Source organism: Oncorhynchus clarkii, chromosome 22, assembly GCF_045791955.1.
Source record: "Oncorhynchus clarkii lewisi isolate Uvic-CL-2024 chromosome 22, UVic_Ocla_1.0, whole genome shotgun sequence".
Taxonomy (NCBI): Eukaryota; Metazoa; Chordata; class Actinopteri; order Salmoniformes; family Salmonidae; genus Oncorhynchus; species Oncorhynchus clarkii.
Window position 1 is genome coordinate 40352395 of NC_092168.1, and position 24984 is coordinate 40377378.

Consider the following 24984-nt stretch of genomic DNA (forward strand, 5'->3'; position numbering starts at 1 on the left):
GGGCATTGTAAACCATTACAATACAGGCCTAATCCTAATGGGCGACTCAATACATTCTAGGAATGTGTATCAGGAGACTGGGTCTGTTGTGTCATTAATTCGATGACTATTGAAGAAAATTGTTTTTCAGCATAGTTAACAAGATGAAACAAGACACTGTAGATTCGCAATTTCATATGAATCCGTGAACCTCAGCAAGTGCCATCAGAAAGTATTCACACCCCTTGACTTTCACCACATTTCATTGTGTTACAAAGTGGGATTAAAATGGATTTAATTGTCATTTAGGTCAACGATCTACACAAAATAAATGATTATATAAGTATTCACCCCCATGAGACATTACATGTTAGAATCATCATGAGACATTACATGTTAGAATCATCATGAGACATTACATGTTAGAATCACCATGAGACATTCATTACATGTTAGAATCACCATGAGACATTCATTACATGTTAGAATCACCATGAGACATTACATGTTAGGATCATCATGAGAGATGACATGTTAGAATCACCATGAGACATTACATGTTAGAATCATCATGAGAGATGACATGTTAGAATCACCATGAGACATTACATGTTAGAATCATCATGAGAGATGACATGTTAGAATCACCATGAGACATTACATGTTAGAATCATCATGAGAGATGACATGTTAGAATCACCATGAGACATGACATGTTAGAATCACCATGAGACATTCATTACATGTTAGAATCACCATGAGACATTACATGTTAGAATCATCATGAGACATGACATGTTAGGATCATCATGAGAGATTACATGTTAGAATCACCATGAGACATTACATGTTAGAATCGCCATGAGACATGACATGTTAGAATCGCCATGAGACATGACATGTTAGGATCATCATGAGAGATGACATGTTAGGATCATCATGAGACATTCATTACATGTTAGAATCACCATGAGACATTACATGTTAGAATCACCATGAGACATTACATGTTAGAATCACCATGAGACATTACATGTTAGAATCACCATGAGACATTCATTACATGTTAGAATCACCATGAGACATTACATGTTAGGATCATCATGAGACATTACATGTTAGAATCACCATGAGACATTCATTACATGTTAGAATCACCATGAGACATTACATGTTAGGATCATCATGAGACATTACATGTTAGAATCATCATGAGACATTACATGTTAGAATCATCATGAGACATTACATGTTAGACATTACATGTTAGAATCACCATGAGACATTACATGTTAGAATCATCATGAGAGATGACATGTTAGAATCACCATGAGACATGACATGTTAGAATCACCATGAGACATTCATTACATGTTAGAATCACCATGAGACATTACATGTTAGAATCATCATGAGAGATTACATGTTAGAATCACCATGAGACATTACATGTTAGAATCGCCATGAGACATGACATGTTAGGATCATCATGAGACATTACATGTTAGAATCATCATGAGACATTACATGTTAGAATCATCATGAGACATTACATGTTAGAATCACCATGAGACATTCATTACATGTTAGAATCACCATGAGACATTCATTACATGTTAGAATCACCATGAGACATTACATGTTAGGATCATCATGAGAGATGACATGTTAGAATCACCATGAGACATTACATGTTAGAATCATCATGAGAGATGACATGTTAGAATCACCATGAGACATTACATGTTAGAATCATCATGAGAGATGACATGTTAGAATCACCATGAGACATTACATGTTAGAATCATCATGAGAGATGACATGTTAGAATCACCATGAGACATGACATGTTAGAATCACCATGAGACATTCATTACATGTTAGAATCACCATGAGACATTACATGTTAGAATCATCATGAGACATGACATGTTAGGATCATCATGAGAGATTACATGTTAGAATCACCATGAGACATTACATGTTAGAATCGCCATGAGACATGACATGTTAGAATCGCCATGAGACATGACATGTTAGGATCATCATGAGAGATGACATGTTAGGATCATCATGAGACATTCATTACATGTTAGAATCACCATGAGACATTACATGTTAGAATCACCATGAGACATTACATGTTAGAATCACCATGAGAATCACCATGAGACATTCATTACATGTTAGAATCACCATGAGACATTACATGTTAGGATCATCATGAGACATTACATGTTAGAATCACCATGAGACATTCATTACATGTTAGAATCACCATGAGACATTACATGTTAGGATCATCATGAGACATTACATGTTAGAATCATCATGAGACATTACATGTTAGAATCATCATGAGACATTACATGTTAGACATTACATGTTAGAATCACCATGAGACATTACATGTTAGAATCATCATGAGAGATGACATGTTAGAATCACCATGAGACATGACATGTTAGAATCACCATGAGACATTCATTACATGTTAGAATCACCATGAGACATTACATGTTAGAATCATCATGAGAGATTACATGTTAGAATCACCATGAGACATTACATGTTAGAATCGCCATGAGACATGACATGTTAGGATCATCATGAGAGATGACATGTTAGGATCATCATGAGACATTCATTACATGTTAAAATCACCATGAGACATTACATGTTAGGATCATCATGAGACATTACATGTTAGAATCACCATGAGACATTACATGTTAGGATCATCATGAGACATTACATGTTAGAATCATCATGAGACATTGCATGTTAGAATCATCATGAGACATTACATGTTAGAATCACCATGAGACATTCATTACATGTTAGAATCACCATGAGACATTACATGTTAGGATCATCATGAGACATTACATGTTAGAATCATCATGAGACATTACATGTTAGAATCATCATGAGACATTACATGTTATAATCATCATGAGACATTACATGTTAGACATTACATGTTAGAATCACCATGAGACATTCATTACATGTTAGAATCACCATGAGACATTACATGTTAGGATCATCATGAGACATTACATGTTAGAATCATCATGAGACATTACATGTTAGACATTACATGTTAGAATAACCATGAGACATTACATGTTAGAATCACCATGAGACATTACATGTTAGGATCATCATGAGACATTACATGTTAGAATCACCATGAGACATTACATGTTAGGATCATCATGAGACATTACATGTTAGACATTACATGTTAGAATCATCATGAGACATTACATGTTAGGATCATCATGAGACATTACATGTTAGACATTACATGTTAGAATCATCATGAGACATTACATGTTAGGATCATCATGAGACATTACATGTTAGACATTACATGTTAGGATCATCATGAGACATTACATGTTAGACATTACATGTTAGAATCACCATGAGACATTACATGTTAGAATCATCATGAGACATTACATGTTAGGATCATCATGAGACATTACATGTTAGAATCACCATGAGACATTACATGTTAGAATCAGTTTTACTCCTGAACTTATTTAGGCTTGCTATAACAAAGGGGTTGAATACTTATTGACTCAAGATATTTCAGAAACAAAATTCCACTTTGACATGATGGGGTGTTGTGTGTAGATCCGTGACACAAAATCTCAATTGAATCCATTTTACATTTCGACTGTAACACAACAAAATGTGGAAAAAGTACCACCACTCTCATTAGACACTGCTTGTGCTCTGAGTTATGCTGAAGCCAGACTCCAAGGTATTCAACACACCATCACTATTCATGAGGAGTGATATCTCCAGTCAATCTGCCCACAGCCCAGTCACCTAGACACATGTAACATAAAGGTACCACAAGACCGCGGGAGACGGTGGAGAGGCACGTTTCTACTTGTTTTTAGTTTTTATCTATTCTCCCCTACCGAATCTGTGCTCTGAGGCGACCCCGATAATAAACCAGAAGAATAGTCAGTGATACTTCCACACAGACACAGAGACTTTCAGTCCACCACAGCAGACCAGACCCTGACCATGGTTCAGGACCAAACATTACTGCGGCAGGCAGCCAAGAGACAGTCAGAGTTGTGCTCCTACTTTCTCCTGAGCTAGCTGGGGGCGAGACATTAGCACAGCCTTTGATCAGGGCTCACTGCATCTGTCTGTATCGCTCTACCTGGCTGCCTGCAGCAGGAAAGAGATACTCAGAGAGATGCAGTACCACTCCAATGACTCCCAGCAAAAGACAAGAGATGGGTGAAATTCCTTAGCTCTAATGACAGCCAGTGTTTCATTCTCTCATCCAGGGTCAACCCAGTGAAGAGGTGGTGACCACTGTATTACGTGTGCAGCCTTTGTGGAAGAATACAATATTAGGGCACAAGTCACTAGAATATTAAAGCTGTGCAGCCTTGAGCTCACTGCTCCCTGCTTTTCCAGTAACACATTGTTCTCCTCCTACAGCAGTTCATTAACAATGTCTACACTGTATTTCTGATCAATTTCATGTTATTTTTAATGGACAAAAAAAATAGCTTTTCTTTCAAAAACAAGGACATTTCTAGGTGAATGCAAACTTTTGAACGGTAGTGTATATATATTTGTGAGTGCCAAAAGGCACCCTATTTCCTATATAGTGCACTACTTTTGACCTGAGCCCTATGGGAATAGTGTTCCATTTGGGACACACACCTTGTAATATTCACCACAGGTTAAGTGGAGCTTTCAGACAGAAAGGTAGCTATACTTCTGCCTTCTTCACTCACAGTCAAATCCCTGAATACTGTGTGAGTAATGACCTCAGGTACATTAATGTGTACATGCTCTCACAAGGGTAAATCTTTTCACCACACAACATTGTAATTTCATCATGGAATGTTCAGCTTCATTTCATTCGCTGAAACCACATCTCAGGTATTCAAAACTCTCAAACACCAAACAGTTAGACAATTTCCCCAAACCCCACAGACATCTTGCAAAATGAAACACAGCAATCAAAATCATGTTCTCCCTGCTCATAATGAAACTCTGCATACAAATGAGACACACACACACATCGAATTAATCTAACTTAGTGACAAACGAGATCCCACTAATGTGACATATTGAAAGCACCACTATCAGAACCTATTTCAGTGTAAAGACTAAGATTGTTGTTATACTGTATGTTGTTTGTCTGTACTCAAACAAGAAACGAACACAAAAAAATAATGTTTTATATTTCAACATGACTCACTAAGTGTCAAACAGCAAACTGTTAACAAATTCAATAAAAATGCAAACATAGAGTAAATATATTTTGCATATGCAAAGGAAGATAAATAGTTTTCTTTGTACTACAGTACTGCATGTTAGATCAATTGTACAGAATAGAGAAAGAAACTTTCCAATCTAAATCATAAGCAAGAAACAAATACTTCATTGAGAAAACAAAATCAGTCATGTCTGTTGTAGAGGTCCGGCCACAGATTTTCATCAACAACAGGCGATATTCTCCTTGGCCAGCCAGCGGGGGAAATATCTTCTGGCATGACGCATCCACCCCTGACAGGACACCGCTGGAATGTCACCACAGGCCTCCTCCATGGCCTGGGGAAAGGTCATACGTTCATGGGGTTTGCGATCATACACCTTCCACCGCCATGCTGAAAACAACTCCTCAATGGGATTGAGAAATGGGGAATATGGTGGGAGATAGAGAATTGTAAACCTAGGATGGTCACGGAACCAGTTGCGGACCTGAGCAGCCTAATGGAAACTGGCCCTCTCTGCTCAGGATCACCTGGCCCTCTCTGCTCAGGATCACCTGGCCCTCTCTGCTCAGGATCACCTGGCCCTCTCTGCTCAGGATCACCTGGCCCTCTCTGCTCAGGATCACCTGGCGTCTCTCTGCTCAGGATCACCTGGCCCTCTCTGATCTGGCAGAAAAAGATTGTCATGTAAGGTGTTCCGGAAATTAAGGAGATGGGCAGTGTTGTATGGTCCAAAGGTGGCATGGCTGTCCAAGGGTAGCATGGCGGTCCAAGGGTGGCATGGCGGTCCAAGGGTGGCATGGCGGTCCAAAGGTGGCATGGCGGTCCAAGGGTGGCATGGCGGTCCAAAGGTGGCATGGCGGTCCAAGGGTGGCATGGCGGTCCAAAGGTGGCATGGCGGTCCAAAGGTGGCATGGCGGTCCAAGGGTGGCATGGCGGTCCAAAGGTGGCATGGCGGTCCAAAGGTGGCATGCAAGTAGTATAGCTCCCAATTTCATACATACAGTAATACATGAAACATTGACTTTGTTTCCCCTTACAATATGTATTGGAATCTAGTCTTTACTGTGATTTATGTTGTACTACTGTCAAGTAGTAGAGAGGTCCAATGTCTGCAGTACATACCTATTCTCATTTTGGAACTTCCGGATGATGGATGCTACGATGAAGGACTCTCTGCCCAGCCTCTTTCAAGGTCAAACCATGGTTGACCACATGGTCCACCACAGTCGCCCAAATTTCATCAGAGATTACTCTCCTTGTTCTTCCTCCACCTCCACCTCTACGTCTCTCTGCCAAGTTTGCTTCTATTGTTCTCCAAACACAGTACTCACCTGTGGTCTTTTTATCCATACCAAAGGTTTGATTGCAAAATGAACATTTACGCAATTAGTGTGTGAACATGTGAAGAGAGAAAGTCATCAATTGTTAATTGACCTTAGCTTGTTGAACAGTGTTGCTTTTAATTTTGACACAATATATTTTAGTTGTGAAGGTTGTGCCGAAGCTAGAGAATTATGTGTTGTGTTTTGCCAAATGCTTGTCATAGAATTGCAATCTGAGTGTAAAGCAAAACATGTGGCAGTAGTATTGCAGATTTGGTGAATGATTCTGCTAAATGAGTTACAGGTTTGGGTCATTGTGCTTCATGGGCCAGTTTTAGTGTATAAACAATTGGGAAAAACTGTATTAGAAACCTTGGGGAAAACTGTATTAGAAACCTTGGGAAAAACTGTATTAGAAACCTTGGGAAAAACTGTATTAGAAACCTTGGGAAAAACTGTATTAGAAACCTTGGGAAAAACTGTATTAAAAACCTTGGGAAAAACTGTATTAGAAACCTTGGGAAAAACTGTATTAGAAACCTTGGGAAAAACTGTATTAGAAACCTTGGGAAACCAACCCAATAAAATAGCATCAGATGAAATGTATGCCTTATCCACTACAAAGAACAGAATATTATATGAAAATATAATTTTATAAGAATGAAAAACTAATAATCTTCTGGTCATCAGGACTCCTGAGTGGCGCAGCGGTCTAAGGCAAGAGGTGTCACTGCAGTCCCTGGTTCAAATCCAGACTGCATCACATCTGGCCATGATTGGTAGTCCCACAGGGAGGTGCACAGTTGGCTCAACGTCGTCTGGGGTAGGCTGTCATTGTAAATAATAATTTGTTCTTAACTGACTTGCCTAGTTAAATAAAGGTTAAAGATGTTTTCTTTATTTTTTTTATCTGGTAATCTTCTAAAGATGGGAATGCATTCATTCCCCTATATTCCTCTGCTCTAAAAGCACTTATGATGCTGCACTTTGGCTGCAAGTGAGTTAATCAGATTTGAAGTTGATTAGAAAACACTGAAGGAACGGAGAAGGAGGAGGTGAGGTGCACTGAGCCTGGAGGCACGGCGGAGGATTGTGAAAGCCAGCTAATGTTTAATTTAAAACCAGGGGGAAGGCTGGAGGCCTAGGAGCAACATACTGTAGGAAACACCACACCAACTTGGAGGGCAGTGATTCCAGTTGAAGGGCTACCTCTATGACGTAAGTGTTCTCAAATCAGATCATTCATTCTTCAGATCATCCGTCACTTTTGGATATATTTTTTCCAATGTTCAATATACAGCACAATACGGGAAAATAATCATAATAGCATTTTTTTTAACCAAATATTGAGATTTTATTTTAGATTTAGATTAAAACACTTGAGTGAACTTTTGGAATAATATCATTAAAATTCGTATTCTATGGCTGGTGTTGTGTGGCATAACTAACGACATAGACAGGTACAGTAAACAGTGGTTGTGTTCAGACTGAGTTAAAGCCCAACCAGAGCTCTCTCCACATTCAGACAGGAATCATCTGGACCACCCATAATAGTAGTCACATGAGACTGCACTGGTGTGCTTTATTCATCCACTCTCTGTCTCTCCCTCTGTCTCTCCCTCTGTCTCTGTCTCTCTCTGTCTCTCCCTCTGTCTCTGTCTCTATCTCTGTCTCTCCCTCTGTCTCTCCCTCTGTCTCTCCCTCTGTCTCTGTCTCTCTCGGTCTCTCCCTCTGTCTCTCCCTCTGTCTCTGTCTCTCGCTGTCTCTCCCTCTGTCTCTGTCTCTCTCTGTCTCTCCATCTCTGTCTCTCCCTCTGTCTCTCTCTCTCTCTATTCAATTCAATTTCAATTCAAGGGGCTTTATTGGCATGGGAAACATATGTTAACATTGCCAAAGCAAGTGAGGTAGATAATATACAAAAGTGAAATAAACAATACAAATTAACAGTAAACATTACACATACAGAAGTTTCAAAACAATAAAGACATTACAAATGTCATATTACGTATATATACAGTGTTGCAACGATGTACAAATGGTTAAGGGTACACAAGGGAAAATAAATAAGCATAAATATGGGTTGTATTTACAATGGTGTTTGTTCTTCACTGGTTGCCCTTTTCTTGTGGCAACAGGTCACAAATCTTACTGCTGTGATGGCACACTGTGGAATTTCACCCAGTAGATATGGGAGTTTATCAAAATTGGATTTGTTTTTGAATTCTTTGCGGATCTGTGTAATCTGAGGGAAATATGTCTCTCTACATTGGGCAGGAGGTTAGGAAGTGCAGCTCAGTTTCCACCTCATTTTGTGGGCAGTGAGCACATAGCCTGTCTTCTCTTGAGAGCCATGTCTGTCTACGGCGGCCTTTCTCAATAGCAAGGCTATGCTCACTAAGTCTGTACATAGTCAAAGCTTTCCTTAAGTTTGGGTCAGTCACAGTGGTCAGGTATTCTGCCACTGTGTACTCTCTGTTTAGGGCCAAATAGCATTCTAGTTTGCTCTGTTTTTTTGTTAATTTTTTCCAATGTGTCAAGTAATTGTCTTTTTGTTTTCTCGTTATTTGGTTGGGTCTAATTGTGCTGCTGTCCTGGGGCTCTGTAGGGTGTGTTTGTGTTTGTGAACAGAGCCCCAGGACCAGCTTGCTTAGGGGAGTCTTCTCCAGGTTCATCTCTCTGTAGGTGATGGCTTTGTTATGGAAGGTTTGTGAAACGGTTCCTTTGAGGAGGTTGTAGAATTTAATGGCTCTTTTCTGGATTTTGATCATTAGTGGGTATCGGCCTAATTCTGCTTTGCATGCATTATTTGGTGTTCTACGTTGTACACGGAGGATATTTTTGCAGAATTCTGCATGCAGAGTCTCAATTTTGTGTTTGTCCCATTTTGTGAAGGTTTGCTTGGTGAGAGGACCCCAGACCTCACAACCATAAAGGGCAATGGGCTCTATGACTGATACAAGTATTTTTTGCCGGGATCCTAATTGGTATGTTGAATTTGATGGCATAGAATGCCCTTCTTGCCTTGTCTCTCAGATCGTTCACAGCTTTGTGGAAGTTACCTGTGGCGCTGATGTTTAGGCCAAGTTATGTATAGTTTTTTGTGTGCTCTAGGGCAATGGTGTCTCTCTCTCTCTCTCTCTGTCTCTCTCTATCTCTCTCTCTGTCTCCCTCTGTCTCCCTCTGTCTCTATCTATATATATATATATGTATCTCTCTTTCCCTCTCTCTCTCTCTCGCTCTCTCCCTCTTTCTCTCTGTCTCTGTCTCTGTCTCTGTCTTTCTCTCTCTCTCTCTCTCTCTCTCTCTGTCTCTGTCTATATCTCTCTCTCTCTCTGTCTTTCTCTCTCAGTCTCTCTCTGTATCTCTCTCTCTCTCTTTCCCTCTCTCTGTCTCTGTCTCTGTCTATCTCTCTCTTTCTCTCCCTGTCTCTCCCTCACTCTTTCCCAATCTCTCTCCTTCTCATTTCCCTCTCCCTGCTCTCTCCTGACCCCCCCCCCCCTCCCCTCTCTACATCTCTGTCTCCTTCTCTCTCCCTCCCCACATAACATAAAATGGAACCAGAGAGAGGGACAGATTTATCGAGCAGCACACCATTTGTCTCCCCCCCCAGAATAGTTGTACAATCCCTAACAGGGCTTTAGGCTTTCTTAAATCAGCTTGTTGAGAAGAACACCCTCTTTGAATATTGAGCTGCTATTATACAACGCTCTCTCAGCAGGCAGAACAGTAATGCACCATATCTAAACCTATTATGCCTTTGCACAACGGAATACTGTGCTATATTGTTAATGAGATATCTATTTCGTTAATGTTGTGTCTGAGTGGGTCTCAAAGAAAGTTCATTTATGAATGGATGAAATTTCGAAGGCATAGACTACTGAAGATAGATCAGGCACAATCATTTAAAGGCTTTCAGCCCATTTTTCCGCCAACGCTTCCCACAGTTTTGTCAAGTTGGCTTGATGTCATTTGGGTGGTGGACCATTCTTGATACGCACGGGAAACTGTTGAGCGTGAAAAACCCAGCAGCTTGTAGTTCTTGATACAAACTGGTGCACCTGGCACCTACTACCATACCCCGTTCAAAGGCACTTAAATCTTTCACCCTCTGAATGGCACACATACACAATCCATGTCTCAATTGTCTCAAGGCTTAAAAATCCATCTTTAACCTGTCTCCTCCCCTTCATCTACACTGATTGAAGTGGATTTAACAAGTGACATCAATAAGGGATCATAGCTTTCACCTGGATTCACCTGGTCAGTCTGTGTCATGGAAAGAGCAGGTGTTCTTAATGTTTTGTACACTCAGTATAGATACAGTTTCTGCCACCATAGACATGCATTACTATGTGGATAATCAAGCTGTGTGGATCCAAATGTCCCCCTCTAATTTCTGCTTGAAACGCTTCCTGTTTCATCCAGAATGTGAGGATTTAACATCAACCGCAGTATGACAGATATGATGGAAGAATTATGATAGAATTCAGCCCTTTAGTGACATTTGACATTTGACAAGAACAGATTGTATCTTTGTATTGTCATCTTGCCTCTCTGAACAACACACTCAATCATACGGTATGTAGCCAAGTCCATTATATGAGCATTGTGTGTGATCCTATGTTTATGGCTGTGAAACCCTATCTGGCCCAAGGACGGTCCATTTGTAAATTCAGCTCTGTGGAGAGGCCCTTTCAATTCAAGTCTTAACGACACAAGGACAAAACAAGCTTAACAAAACACACAGCTGTGGGATGAGGCTACACTAAAAAGCAGTTTATTTTTATTTAATTAGGCAAGTCAGTTAAGAACAAATTCTTATTTTCAATAACGGCCTAGGAACAGTGGGTTAACTGCCTGTTCAGGGGCAGAACGACAGATTTGTACCTTGTCGGCTCGGGGGGTTGAACTTGCTCTAACCACTAGGCTACCCTGCCGCCCCGAAGTATGGTGAGAATACACAGGAACGTGGTGAGAGTCCAAATAAATGTTAGGTTGTGTGTACCGGGTGTGGCGTATCCTTCCCACTGCTGAACAGAACCACGCTGGACATCTTTGCTGCTAATATTAATTGTGCTTATCACTGAAAAGCTCTCAATCTCTCCCAAAAACTCTTGTCCAGTCCATTCAGTAGTCAGATTTTAAACACAGAGATCATTTTGTCTCATCTCGTTTTAGTCAAGTCATTTGAAAAATCATGTTTTGTTGAGTTGTAGTTTTTTCTGGGTCTACTACTACACTTATAGTCTCGTCAATTGCCACAGAAAAATAGGTGTTTGGGGAAATGAATTCTACGAGTTCAGTTTGAGGATGTTCTCAGAGCAGATGTCTCAGAGCGATATAGGACATAGGACAGGAAAGATCCCTGACAACAAACTCCATTTCCATATCCTAGACGCTGAACACAGATGTCCCATCAATTCCCAGAATGCACTTCGACTTTGCCTCGGCTCATCTGTCTATTCCCTGGTCCTTAGACTGGTGTGTGGCGAGGACAGAATATGAATTACCCCGGTCGATAACGAACTAACAATGTTCAAGCCCATTTATAGCACGTTAACCCTGCTGCTGAGTCATTGTGAATCACAAAGTGGCTCCGGCTTACTGCATGCAGTCAGTCTGCCAGTCTGCCGTCTGTCAGTCTGCCAGTCTGCAAGTCTACAGTCCAACGTGTCAGTGAAAAAAAACTTTTTTTATACCCTTATTTTTTCTCTTGAATCTAAACCCCAGAATACACCAAGGGGAATGAGTCAACACAAAGTGAACTTTTTGACAAGTGGTGACTAGCAATGAATGACAGCACTGCAAACTTATTTTCAAGAATTTCAGGTGATTTGGCTTTCTTTCACAGGGCATTGTGAAGGCTTCAAAATAACTACAATGTACAATATTATAAACAGGAGTTAGATTTGGCCTTCTGTTCTTTCTGATTCTCTTTCTGTTGTTTTCTTACAGTAATGCCAATCTGCCAGAATTTTATCAGCAGGTTGGTTTGGATTTCAAATGCTTTTTTTCCCACTGATTCTTTCTTTTGATCTTTTTCCTGTTGGACTGAGTTCTAATTTAGTGTAACAAGATTAGAAAATATACTTAATATAATATACTTTATACTTACTTGGTTTAAAACCAATGTTGAGTCAATGGTTGAAATGCATTGGAAATCATTGGATGAAGGGCACTACCTAATGAATAACTACCTAGGCATGAAGCAACCTGATAGCAATGCTCATCAAGAAACATCCAGAACCACAGTCACTCAGGGATAGTCACTTAACAATATAGGACTGTTGAAGGACAGCAAACTACAGTGAATAATACAACACCATTAAATGGTATTTACTCACTGAAGGCTGCCACTGCCAGGATGATTGTCACCACGATGGAGATCCAAGACACCCACAATGCCTTCTTCCTGTAGTTCTGAGCCTCGTGGGGCTTTAGTCGCATGCTGCTCTCCAGCAGGCCTGTGGAGAGGTGAGAAACTGGGATTAATAGCTACCCCCATGCACGTCTAGCCAAAGGCAGGAGGTAAACAATGTGCTACAACAAGGGCTAATTAACACTGCTTCAAATGGAGTTAGTTCTTCTCCTTCCCCTTCTCCCAGCCAGCCAAGAAAACACTTGAAGATGTAATTTGCAGTGTTGCAGGAAGGTAAAGGGTGGATGAATCCTAGTGAGCTACAACACAGCTACAGATAATTAGCTCGACTAAAAGCTTCTCAGGAGACACCAGGGTTCACTAATTTGTTGTTCTCTCTGATAAAGGGTGAATTAAGTTTGCTGTTGCAGAGGTAGTTAAGTGCTGACAGGTGGCGGTGTGATTGCCGATCCATGAAGACAGACTGCTAACAAGAGGCACAGAGAGAGAGGGGAAGGGGAGAGAGAGACAGAGAGAGGGAGAGAGACAGAGAGAGAGGGGGAGAGAGACAGAGAGAGAGACAGAGAGAGAGCGAGAGAGAGAGAGAGAGAGAGAGAGAGGGAGAGAGAGAGAGGGAGAGAGAGAGAGGGAGAGAGACAGAGAGACAGGGAATGACAGAGAGAGAGCGAGAGAGAGAAAGAGAGCGAGAGAGAGAGAGAGAGAGAGGGGAGGGAGGGAGGGAGGGAGGGAGGGAGGGAGGGAGGGAGGGAGGGAGGGAGGGAGGGAGAGAGAGAGGGGAGAGACAGGTGGAGCTGGAACGGCAGGTGAACACAACAACACACCCTCAACCAGACCCAGAGAGCTGGAGGTGGAGAGAGACATATCTGCACTCTGGACTGTGGTGAGGAAACATCAACAGGAGAAACAGCAGGAGCAGGAGAAGAACAGAGCACTAGAGGAGAGGATCAGAGTGCTGGAGGAGAGGGTGGGGGGATGGTGTGTGGCAGAGAACAACCCATTAGAGAGCTGGCCACCCCCGCAGAGAATCGAACAGAACAGCCCACCTCAGCCCCTGACCATAACCTCGACATCACAGCACGACAGACGACCTTCCTGTTTGGCCCTGTCCGGGGGTGTCCTCGGATGGTGTCCTCGGATGGAGCCACAGTGTCTCCTGACCCCTCCTGTCTCAGCCTCCAGTATTTATGCTGCAGTAGTTTATGTGTCGGGGGGCTAGGGTCAGTTTGTTATATCTGGAGTACTTCTCCTGTCCTATCCGGTGTCCTGTGTGAATTTAAGTATGCTCTCTCTAATTCTCTCTTTCTCTCTTTCTTTCTCTCTCTCGGAGGACCTGAGCCCTAGGACCATGCCTCAGGACTACCTGACATGATGACTCCTTGCTGTCCCCAGTCCACCTGGCCGTGCTGCTGCTCTAGTTTCAACTGTTCTGCCTGTGATTATTATTATTTGACCATGCTGGTCATTTATGAACATTTGAACATCTTGGCCATGTTCTGTTATAATCTCCACCTGGCACAGCCAGAAGAGGACTGGCCACCCCACATAGCCTGGTTCCTCTCTAGGTTTCTTCCTAGGTTTTGGCCTTTCTAGGGAGCCACCCTGATAGCCCTCCTGATAGCCCCCCCCCCCCCCCCCCCCAACGCACACACACCCACTGAGGACATACACAAGCCACAGATTGTACTCCTTATGGACTCAAAAGGGACATATATACAAGAAAATGTACTTTTTCCCAAACACACAGTGTCTAAACTCTGGTGATCAAACACCAAGTGCGCCCTAGACCTTCTGTCTGAGGACCAACTAGGGTCACCTAGCCACAATATTACACACAGACACAAACAACCTGAGAGCACAGCAGGAAAGTGTGGCAACAGCACTCAAGGGAGTGATTGAAAAAGCTAGGCCCCCTCAGATCAGACCTATGCCCCCCCCTGCCCACTCCATGCCCCCCATTCCCGCAAGGAGGGCCTCAACATGAAAGTTACACATATGCCCAGGCCGTGAGCAGGCAAACAGGCCCAACCCCCACACTTACAATAGCCCAAGCCAATGGCATGTACCAGATGCTCAGCAGGCTCTGCTCACACTTACTGGTTTGAGGCCAAACCACAAGAATAACAATATTGGACACTCTAGAGACCCCAAGCCTTCACTATCTCATCCTGGAATATCCAAGGCCTGAGGTCAATGTCATCATAGAAGAAACATGGTATAGAGGAGATGGGCCCACTGGTTGCCCTCTAGGTTACAGAGAACTGGTTGTCCCATCCACCAAACTATCAGGTGTGGAACAGGGAAGGGACTCAGGGGGTATGATAATTTGGAATAGAGCAGACCTAACTCACTCCATTAAATTAATCAAAACAGGTACATTTTACATTTGGCTAGAAATTCAAAAGGAAATGATCTCAACAGAGAAAAATGTCCTCCTGTGTGCTACCTATATCCCCCCACTAGAATCCCCATACTTTAATGTAGACAGTTTCTCCATCCTGGAGGGGGAAATCAATAATTTCCAGGCCCAGGGACATGCACTAGTTAATCTGTGATGACCTACATGCCAGAACTGAACAAGAACCTGACACACTCAGCACACAGGGAGACAAACACCTGCCTGCAGGTGACAGCATTCCCTCCCCCATATGCCCCCCTAGGCACAACTATGACAACATAACCAACAAAAACGGGTCACAATTCCTGCAGCTCTGTCGCATGCTGGGTATGTACATAGTCAATCGTAGGCTTCGAGGGGACTCCTATGGTAGGTACACTTACAGCTCATCTCTTGGCAGTAGTACTGTAGACTACTTTATCACTGACCTCAACCCAGAGTCTCTCAGAGCGTTCACAGTCAGCCCACTGACACCCCTATCAGACCACAGCAAAATCACAGCCTACTTGAACAGAGCAATACTCAATCATGAGGCTTCAAAGCCAGAGGAACTGCATATTAATAAGAAATGCTATAGATGAAAGGAAAGTAGTGTAGAAACCTAACAAAAAACAATTAGTCAACAACGAATTCAATCCGTTTTAGACAACTTCCTGGACAAAACGTTCCACTGTAATAATGAAGGCATAAACTTGGCAGTAGAAAACCTAAACAGTATCTAAAATCTAAACCATTCAAACAGAAAACCAAAGAAAATTAACAACAATGACAAATGGTTTGATGAAAAATGCAAAAATCGAAATAAAAAGAAATTGAGAAACCTGTCCAACCAATAACATAGAGACGCATAAAACCTGAGCCTACACCTTCACTATGGTGAATCACTAAAACAATACAGAAATACACTACGGAAAAAGAACAGCAGAAATCAGCTCAATATAATGGAAGAATCCATAGACTCTAACCACTTCTGGGAAAATTGGAAAAATCTAAACAAACATTAATACAGAGAATTATCTATCCAAAATGGAGATGTATGGTTAAACCACTTCTCCAATCTTTTTGACACGAAAACAAAGAACAAACAGAAAAAACATATACATGATCAAATGCAAATCTCAGAATCAACTATTAAAGACAACCAGAACCCACTGGGTTCTCCAATTACATTGAATGAACTACAGGACAAAATACAAACCCTCCAACCCAAAAAGGCCTGTGGTGTTGATGGTATCCTCAACAAAATGATAAAATGTACAAACCACAAATTACAATTGGCTATACTTAAACTCTTTCACATCATGATTGGCTCTGGCATCTTCCCCAATATTTGGAACCATGGGCTGATCACCCAAATCCACAATAGAGGACACAAAGTTGACCACAATAACTACTGTGGGATATGTCAACAGCAAACTTGGGGAAATCCTGTGTATTATCATTAACAGCAGACTCGTACTTCTCCTCAGTAAAAACAATGAACAGAGCAAACGTCAAACTGGCTTTTTACCAAATTACCATATGACAGACCATGTATTCACCGTGCACACCCTAATTCATAAACAAACAAACCAAAACAAAGGCAATGTCTTCTCATGCTTTGTTGATTTCAAAAAAGCTTTTGACTCAATTTGGCATGAGGGTCTCCAAATTGACTGAAAGTGGTGTTGGGGGAAAAACATATGACGTTATAAAATCCATGCACACAAACAACAAGTGTGCAGTTAAAATTGGCAAAAAACACACACATTTCTTTCCACAGGGCTGTGGGGTGAGACAGGGATGCAGCAAAAGCCCCACCCTCTTCAACATATATATCAAAGAATTGGCGAGGGCACTAGAACAGTCTGCAGCACCCGGCCTCACCTTAATAGAATCTGAAGTAAAATGTCTACTGTTTGCTGATGATCTGGTGCTTCTGTCACCAACCAAGGAGGGCCTACAGCAGCACCTAGATCTTCTGCACAGATTCTGCCAGACTTGAACCCTGACAGTAAACTTCAGTAAGACAAAAAAATGGTCTTCCAAAAAAGGTCCAGTTGCCAGGACCACAAATACAAATTCCATCTGTCCACCGTTGCCCTAGAGCGCACAAAAAACGATACATACCTCGACCTAAACATCAGCGCCAAAGGCAACTTCCACAACACTGTGAACAAGCTGAGAGATTTGGCACACCAATTAGGATATGGCTAAAAATACTTGAATCAGTTACAGAACCCATTGACCTTCATGGTTGTGAGGTCTGGGGTCCTCTCACCAACCAAAAATTCACAAAATGGGACAAACACCAAATTGCGACTCTGCATGCAGAATTCTGCAAAAATATCATCTGTGTACAACGTAAAACACCAAATAATGCATGCAGAGCGGAATTAGGCCGATACCCGCTGATTATCAAAATCCAGAAAAGAGCTGTTAAAAACCACCTTAAAGGAAGCGATTCCCAAACCTTCCATAGCAAAGACATCACCTACAGAGAGATGAACCTGGAGAAGAGTCACCTAAGCAAGCTGGTCCTGGGGCTCTGTTCACAAACACACCCCACAGAGCCCCAGGACAGCAGCACAATTAGACCCAATCAAATCATGAGAAAACAAAAAGATAATTACTTGACACATTGGAAAGAATTAACAAAAAAACAGAGCAAACTAGAATGCTATTTGGCCCTACACAGAGAGTACACAGCGGCAGAATACCTGTCCACTGTGACTAACCCAAACTTAAGGAATGCTTTGACTATGTACAGACTCAGTGAGCATAGCCTTGCTATTGAGAAAGGCCACCGTAGGCCGACCTGGCTCTCAAGAGAAGACAGGCTATGTGCTCACTGCCCACAAAATGAGGTGGAAACTGAGCTGCACTTCCTAACCTCCTGTCCAACTTATGACCATATTAGAGATACATATTTCCCTCAGATTACACAGATCCACAAAGAAATTGAAAACAAACCCAATTTTGATAAACTCCCATATCTACTGGGTGAAATTCCACAGTGTGCCATCAGAGCAGCAAGATTTGTGACCTATTGCCACAAGAAAAGGGCAACCAGTGAAGAACAAACACCATTGTAAATACAACCCATATTTATGTTCGCTGTACTTGAACTATTTGCACATAATATGACATTTGTAATGTCTTTATTCTTTTGGAACTTTTGTGAGTGTAATGTTTACTATTAATTTATATTGTTTATTTCACTTTTGTTTATTATCTACTTCACTTGCTTTGGGAATGTTAACATATGCCAATAAAGCCCTGAAATGGAATTGAGGGAAAAAAATGGAGAGAGCGAGAGAGCAAGAGAGAGGAGGGGGGAGAGAGAGAGGGGTGGAGAGAGAGAGGGGGAGAGGGGGGTGGGAGAGGGGGGTGAGAGAGAGGGGTGGAGAGAGAGAGAGAGAGAGAGAGAGGGAGAGAGAGAGAAAGAGAGAGGGGGGAGAGAGAGGGGTAGAGAGAGAGAGAGAAAGAAAGAGAGAGAGAGAGAGAGAGAGAGAGAGAGAGAGAGAGAGAGAGAGAGAGAGAGAGAGAGAGAGAGACCTCACTTGCTTTGGCAATGTTAACACATGTTTCCCATGCCAATAAAGCCCTTGAATTGAATTGAATTGAGAGAGAGAGAGAGAGAGAGAGGGAGAGGGGGGTAAAGAGAGAGAGAGAGAGACTTACAGCACAGAGACCCTCAATGTCTTGTTGCATTTTGTGCTATGTTTCTCTGTCTGCATGCTATGTCTTGCTTGTCCTGTGTTGCTGTGCGTGTGCTCACTGCTCATTGATTGTCGGTTTTGTAATGGTTTTTAAAAACCTGCCCAGGGACTGCGGTTGAAAATTAGCCGGTTGGCTAAAACCAGCACTTTTACTGAAACGTTGATTAATGTACACTGTCCCTGTAAAAATAAAAAATTAACTTAAACTCAAACTCAATACTAGATGTTGTGATTATGAATCCTGCAGTGCTTCCCTCTTCATTGCCATGTGGGTTTGTGTGAATAAGCACTAAGACTCTTAGCTCTTTATACACACTGACTGACAGTAACTACAGACATCATAATGGAAGAAAACTACATGGAACCCCTCCTCTCATTGTACTCTCATCCTCGTCTCTCTGACGACCAATTGACATAATCAATAATTTTTTGTGTTACAGTCACATCCACAAGAGGAAAAGGGTGAAATTCCCTAGGGGGACAATCGTAGTGAAATATTTACCAGCTCATATCTCATTCCCTTTACTCGATGATTTGAGTTCAGTGGAAGGCAGGAATGTTATGGGGACCACACAGATCTGACAACTTGTTGACCTCTGACCTGAAATCAGCTTGTAAAGCTGTGTCTCAGCAGCATTAGTTATTCTAAACGGAAATCAAAGGGAATCACATGTTCAAGTGTCCTCAGGGGTGAGTCTCAAGCCAAGTCAGTCAGGGGTGAAAGTCAAATTCAAAATCCCCCTTATCCTCCATGGTCTTTAGGTCAGCTTTAAGAAGAGTAGGCTAGTTGGTGGTCGAGAGTCACATGGCCCAGCTCCATACAGTTCTTATAGGACAGAGTTAATAACAGCTCTCTCTCTCTCTTTCTGTCTGTCTGTCTGTCTGTCTGTCTGTCTGTCTGTCTGTCTGTCTGTCTGTCTGTCTGTCTGTCTGTCTGTCTGTCTGTCTGTCTGTGTGTGTGTGTGTGTGTGTGTGGAGGGAACGAGGTTGTTGGGCACATGTTTCCACTGCTGATCCTAGATGTGGATCATGTGAGTTGAACGAAGTTGCATTCTTCCCTGATGTTCTCTTACTCACTTCCTCTACACACACACACACACACACACACACACACACACACTGACCCTACATTTGATGATACACTGCATACATTGGATGATTCATACTTTCTTTTTCTCAGAATTATGGAGGGTAAAGATCACAGTATGTAGGCTCGCTACAAAGTAGAACCATATAGTGTTTTTCAGTCTGCCATAGGGCAGAGGTCAGCAACAGGGGACTCGAGGGCCACAACTTTCTTTGGCCCGCCCAATGTTTTTATATAAGAAATCTGTCCCCAAGTATTCCCACAAATAAAAAAAAAATAAAAAAACATGTACATTAGCGATCGTGTCTTAATGTAATCAAGGTATATGAAATGATTGTTGTTTTCATATACATTCTCTTTTTGGGCTTAGTTGTGGTCAATTTGCAGTGTATAAATTATTCTCATTATTTTCCGTCCCCCCATCATTTTGCTACGACAAAAATGGGTCCACGGCTGAATCTAGCTGCCTACCCCTGCCAAAAGGGAACCCTTTTCGGTGCTGGGTAGAACCCTTTGCAGATGGATCCATCTAGAACCCTCTATGAAGGGTTATTCATTGAGCCGTCTGTACATGGTTTTAACCAGAGCCCTCTATAAAAGGGTTCAACCAAGAACCCTTTGATCCTCTAAAGGTTCTACCTAGAGCCGGAAGGTCGGAAACTCCAGGTTTACAGGCCACATCAGGCCTGCATGTCACACTATGGCTTGCAAAGTGATGTGTAATTCCTATTGGAATCCAGCCAGAGTGAGGATATCCAACAACTGGAACTTTAAATCACCTGCAACCTCCATTCAGATGAAATGCCAGGGTAGGGATATATTGATTATTGAGACAACCTACATGATGTAAACTGGATTGATTGATCTTATGCTACACAAAGATACATAACTAGGTATTGTAACGTCTGCTTCCAGCTCACACTCTCAAACACATAGATCCCCTGAACGCAGCTCACTCTCCAGATCCCAATCACCTGAATTCTGATCACCTGTTCACACACCTGCATGTCATTATCACACACTATTTTAGTTCAGTTCTTTGCACCCCATCGTTGTGAGACACACATCTATTCGGAGCTCTGTTTTTCCGTAATTTAATCTTCCTGTGTACGATAGTTTTTGCCTGCCTCACTAACTACACCATTTGCCTATTCCCTGCCTGTACTTAAGCCTATCTGATTTCCTGTTATCAACCTACGTTACTAGCCTTTTCCCTGCCTGTACTGTTGCCTTTTGGACCCCCTGTGTATGACCTCTTGCCTGCCCCTGGACCCAGATACCTGCCTCTTCCTCTTGCCTGCCCCTGGACCCAGATACCTGCCTCCTCCTGTGTATGACCTCTTGCCTGCCCCTGGACCCAGATACCTGCCTCCTCCTGTGTATGACCTCTTGCCTGCCCCTGGACCCAGATACCTGCCTCCTCCTGTGTATGACCTCTTGCCTGCCCCTGGACCCAGATACCTGCCTCCTCCTGTGTATGACCTCTTGCCTGCCCCTGGACCCAGATACCTGCCTCCTCCTGTGTATGACCTCTTGCCTGCCCCTGGACCCAGATACCTGCCTCCTCCTGTGTATGACCTCTTGCCTGCCCCTGGACCCAGATACCTGCCTCCTCCTGTGTATGACCTCTTGCCTGCCCCTGGACCCAGATACCTGCCTCCTCCTGTGGTCCTTGAACAATAAACACCTGCTGCGCCCTGCACTTGAAACCAGCTCTCTGTCTCCCATCGTGTTCATTACACAACTTCCATTGATCATCCTTGGGATGTTTCTACAACTTGATTGGAGTCCACCTGTGGTAAATTCAATTGATTGGACATGACTGGGAAAGGCACACCCCTGTCTATATAAGGTGTCAGAGCAAAAACCAAGCCATGAGGTCGAAGGAATTGCCCGTAAAGCTCAGAGACGGGATTGTGTTGAGGCACAGCTCTGGGTACCAAAACAATTCTGCAGCATTGAATGTCCCCAAAAACACAGTGGCCTCCATCCTTCTTAAATGAAAGAAGTTTGGAAACACCAACACTCTTGCTAGAGCTGGTCACGCGGCCAAACTGAGCAATCGGGGGAGAAAAGCCTCGATCAGCAAGGTGACCATGAAGCTTATGGTCACTCTGACAGAACTACAGAGTTCCTCTGTGGAGATGGGAGAACCTTCCAGAAGGCTGACAGATCTTGAGAGGATCTGCAGAGAAGAATAAAATAAACTTCCCAAATACAGGTGTGCCAAGCTTGTAGCATCATACCCAAGACAACTCAAGGCTGTAATCTCTGCCACAAGGTGCTTCAACAAAGTATTGAGTAAAGGGTCTGAATACTTACGTAAATGTGATATTTTCCATTTTTTTTAAATACATTTGCAAACATTTCTGAAAACCTGTTTTTGCCTTGTCATTATGGGGTATTGTGTGTAGATTGATGGGGGGGGGGGGGAAACAAATAATCCATTTTAGAAAAAGGTTGTAACGTAACAACATGTGGAAAAATTCAAGGGTTCTGATTACTTTCCGAATGCACTGAATATACTATGTCAGTACTGTATACGTAAAAATCATTAAGGGAATACGAGATGTATGCACAAATATTCCCATATGGGTACAGTTTAAAACATTCTCACACATATTTTTAAATTGACCAGATTATTCTAAGTTTAAACAGTGAGGTAACACTCATGGTCAGGCACTATTTAAAAGAAAGAAAAAAAAATACTATCAAAAATCTTATTCAGATTCAGAAGGGTTGTATGTAAAACCCTTCTTTCCTTCCAAAGGATCCTCATCAAACTCTTAAAACGAGGGTTCTTTGGAAGGCAAGGAGTTCTAACTAAAACCTTTTTCATCCTAAGAACCTTTTTTTTTGAAGAAAGGGTTCCTTTCTTCAAAAAAAAAGGTTCTTAGGATGAAAAAGGTTTTAGTTAGAACTCCTTGCCTTCCAAAGAACCCTCGTTTTAAGAGTGTGTTTAATTCATCCCATAGAAATACATGAATTGTCGATCCATGCTGGTTTTGTGGATTAAGTAGATTCCCTCACTACATGTTCATAATCTTCAACATACTCAAATTGGAAGTAATTCCAATTTTCGCCCTCTAATGAATATGTGATTAGATTCCCATGGCACTCTAGGCTATGACTGTAATCTCTCTAATAGAATGTTAATACATTTTCTGAAAAAACCCATAGAACCCTCCCTTTTAAAAGGGCAGGTTGGCATTTTTCATCATGAATCTTGTTCTGGAGGCAGCTCTGCAGTGGTCACTAGCTAGCACAGCCACAAAGTCTTCAAATCTTACCCACACTGCCATCATATCTTAACCACACTGCTAACCCTAATGCCTAAACCTAACCTTAAATTAGACAACAACAAAAAAAAATGCATTTTTACAATATAGCCAATTTTGACTTTGCAGCTGGCCTATCTAAATAAAGACTTGCCTAGTTAAGTAAAGGTTAAATAAAAATACAAATCTAAGGGGAACTCGCTCAGTGCTGCCACAAGGACAAGACTAAAGACAGTAAACGTGAACCTGTTTTAAAAGGTGGTTCCAACATAATCTCAATTCACTCTGACATTCCACTCCTCCGCACTCTCTCCTATTGCCAGCTGTCAATTAAAAACACATAAATTATTCAAAGCACTGAATTGATTGGTTGGGGTGATTCCAGGTAACACATGATATTACAGGGGGGGGGGGGGACGACGACGACTCGGAAACCTCATGTTGAAGCTATGAGAAGCAGAGAGGCACAGTTGTAGACACAGGCACAGAGATGTTATATCCAGCGTGTACTGTATATCTGTAGTGAGCAACATGTACAGCTCTAACAATCTGTGCCAGAAAGCTATAGTCTCCTCTCTAGCCCTACTTCTGAAACTATGCATTCAGCCTTAACAGGCATATTCAAACGACTGCAGTTCTGAAAGGCAGCAAGGCTACAGTCTTGTATGTAAATGGGGGTGAGATGGAGGCAGCATATGTGGAGGGAGTGGTGGTGGGGGTATGGGGCTCTACTGTTTTAATGCAAACCGTTCAAAAACATTTCCTCATTGATGTCCCTCTCTCTCTCTCATCTCTTTCCAGTCGGTATGTCTCAGACTCATCCCTGTGGGCAACGAGCATCATTAAGGCTCTCTAACACATTGACTGGGCCTCATTAGAGAGCTTCAGCACCTAAACTCTTAGAAAAAAAGCTTCCAAAATAGTTATTCGCCTGTCCTCCATTTGGGTTCCATTTAAAACCCTCTGTGGAAAGGGTTCTACATGGAACCCAAAAGAGTTCTACATGGAACCCAAAAGGGTTCTTTCTACCTGGAACCAAAAGGGTTCTACATGGAACCCAAAAGGGTTCTACCTGGAACCAAAAGGGTTCTACCTGGAACCAAAAGAGTTCTACATGGAACCCAAAAGGCTTATTCAAAAGGTTATCCTATGGGAACCACCGAAGAACCATTTTAGGTTATAGATATCGCCTTTTTTTTCTGAGTGTACAATCCTCCTAGTTACCTAGTTACCTAGTCTCTTCAGTTACCATCTCATTACATCTGCTCTGGTCACCCTATGACAGAGGCCTCAGTTGGGTATAGCTGGGCTAAACCATAGCTCAAGACCAAAAATGTAAGCTACATATAGGAAGACTAAAATCATTCCAATGCCGATTAAAATGCAACGATGTCGCTCTCGCTGCTGGTGATTCTCTGATCCACCTCTACGCAGACAACACCATTCTGTATTCCTCTGGCCCTTCTTTGGACACTGTGTTAACTAACCTCCAGATGAGCTTCAATGCCATACAACTCTCCTTACGTGGCCTCCAACTGCTCTTAAATGCAAGTTAAACTAAAAGCATGCTCTT

General features: G+C 42.2%; 1 protein-coding gene across 2 annotated transcripts in view; it reads right to left on the reverse strand.

Moving 5' to 3' along the window:
- Positions 1 to 24984, reverse strand: part of LOC139380417 (transmembrane protein 163a) — a 94114-nt gene that overhangs the window by 65282 nt on the left and 3848 nt on the right. For both annotated transcript variants that reach the window (XM_071123077.1, XM_071123076.1), the window contains exon 2: positions 12916 to 13035. In XM_071123077.1, the coding sequence (XP_070979178.1) occupies positions 12916 to 13035 (120 nt within the window). The remainder of the gene's footprint in view (positions 1 to 12915; positions 13036 to 24984) is intronic.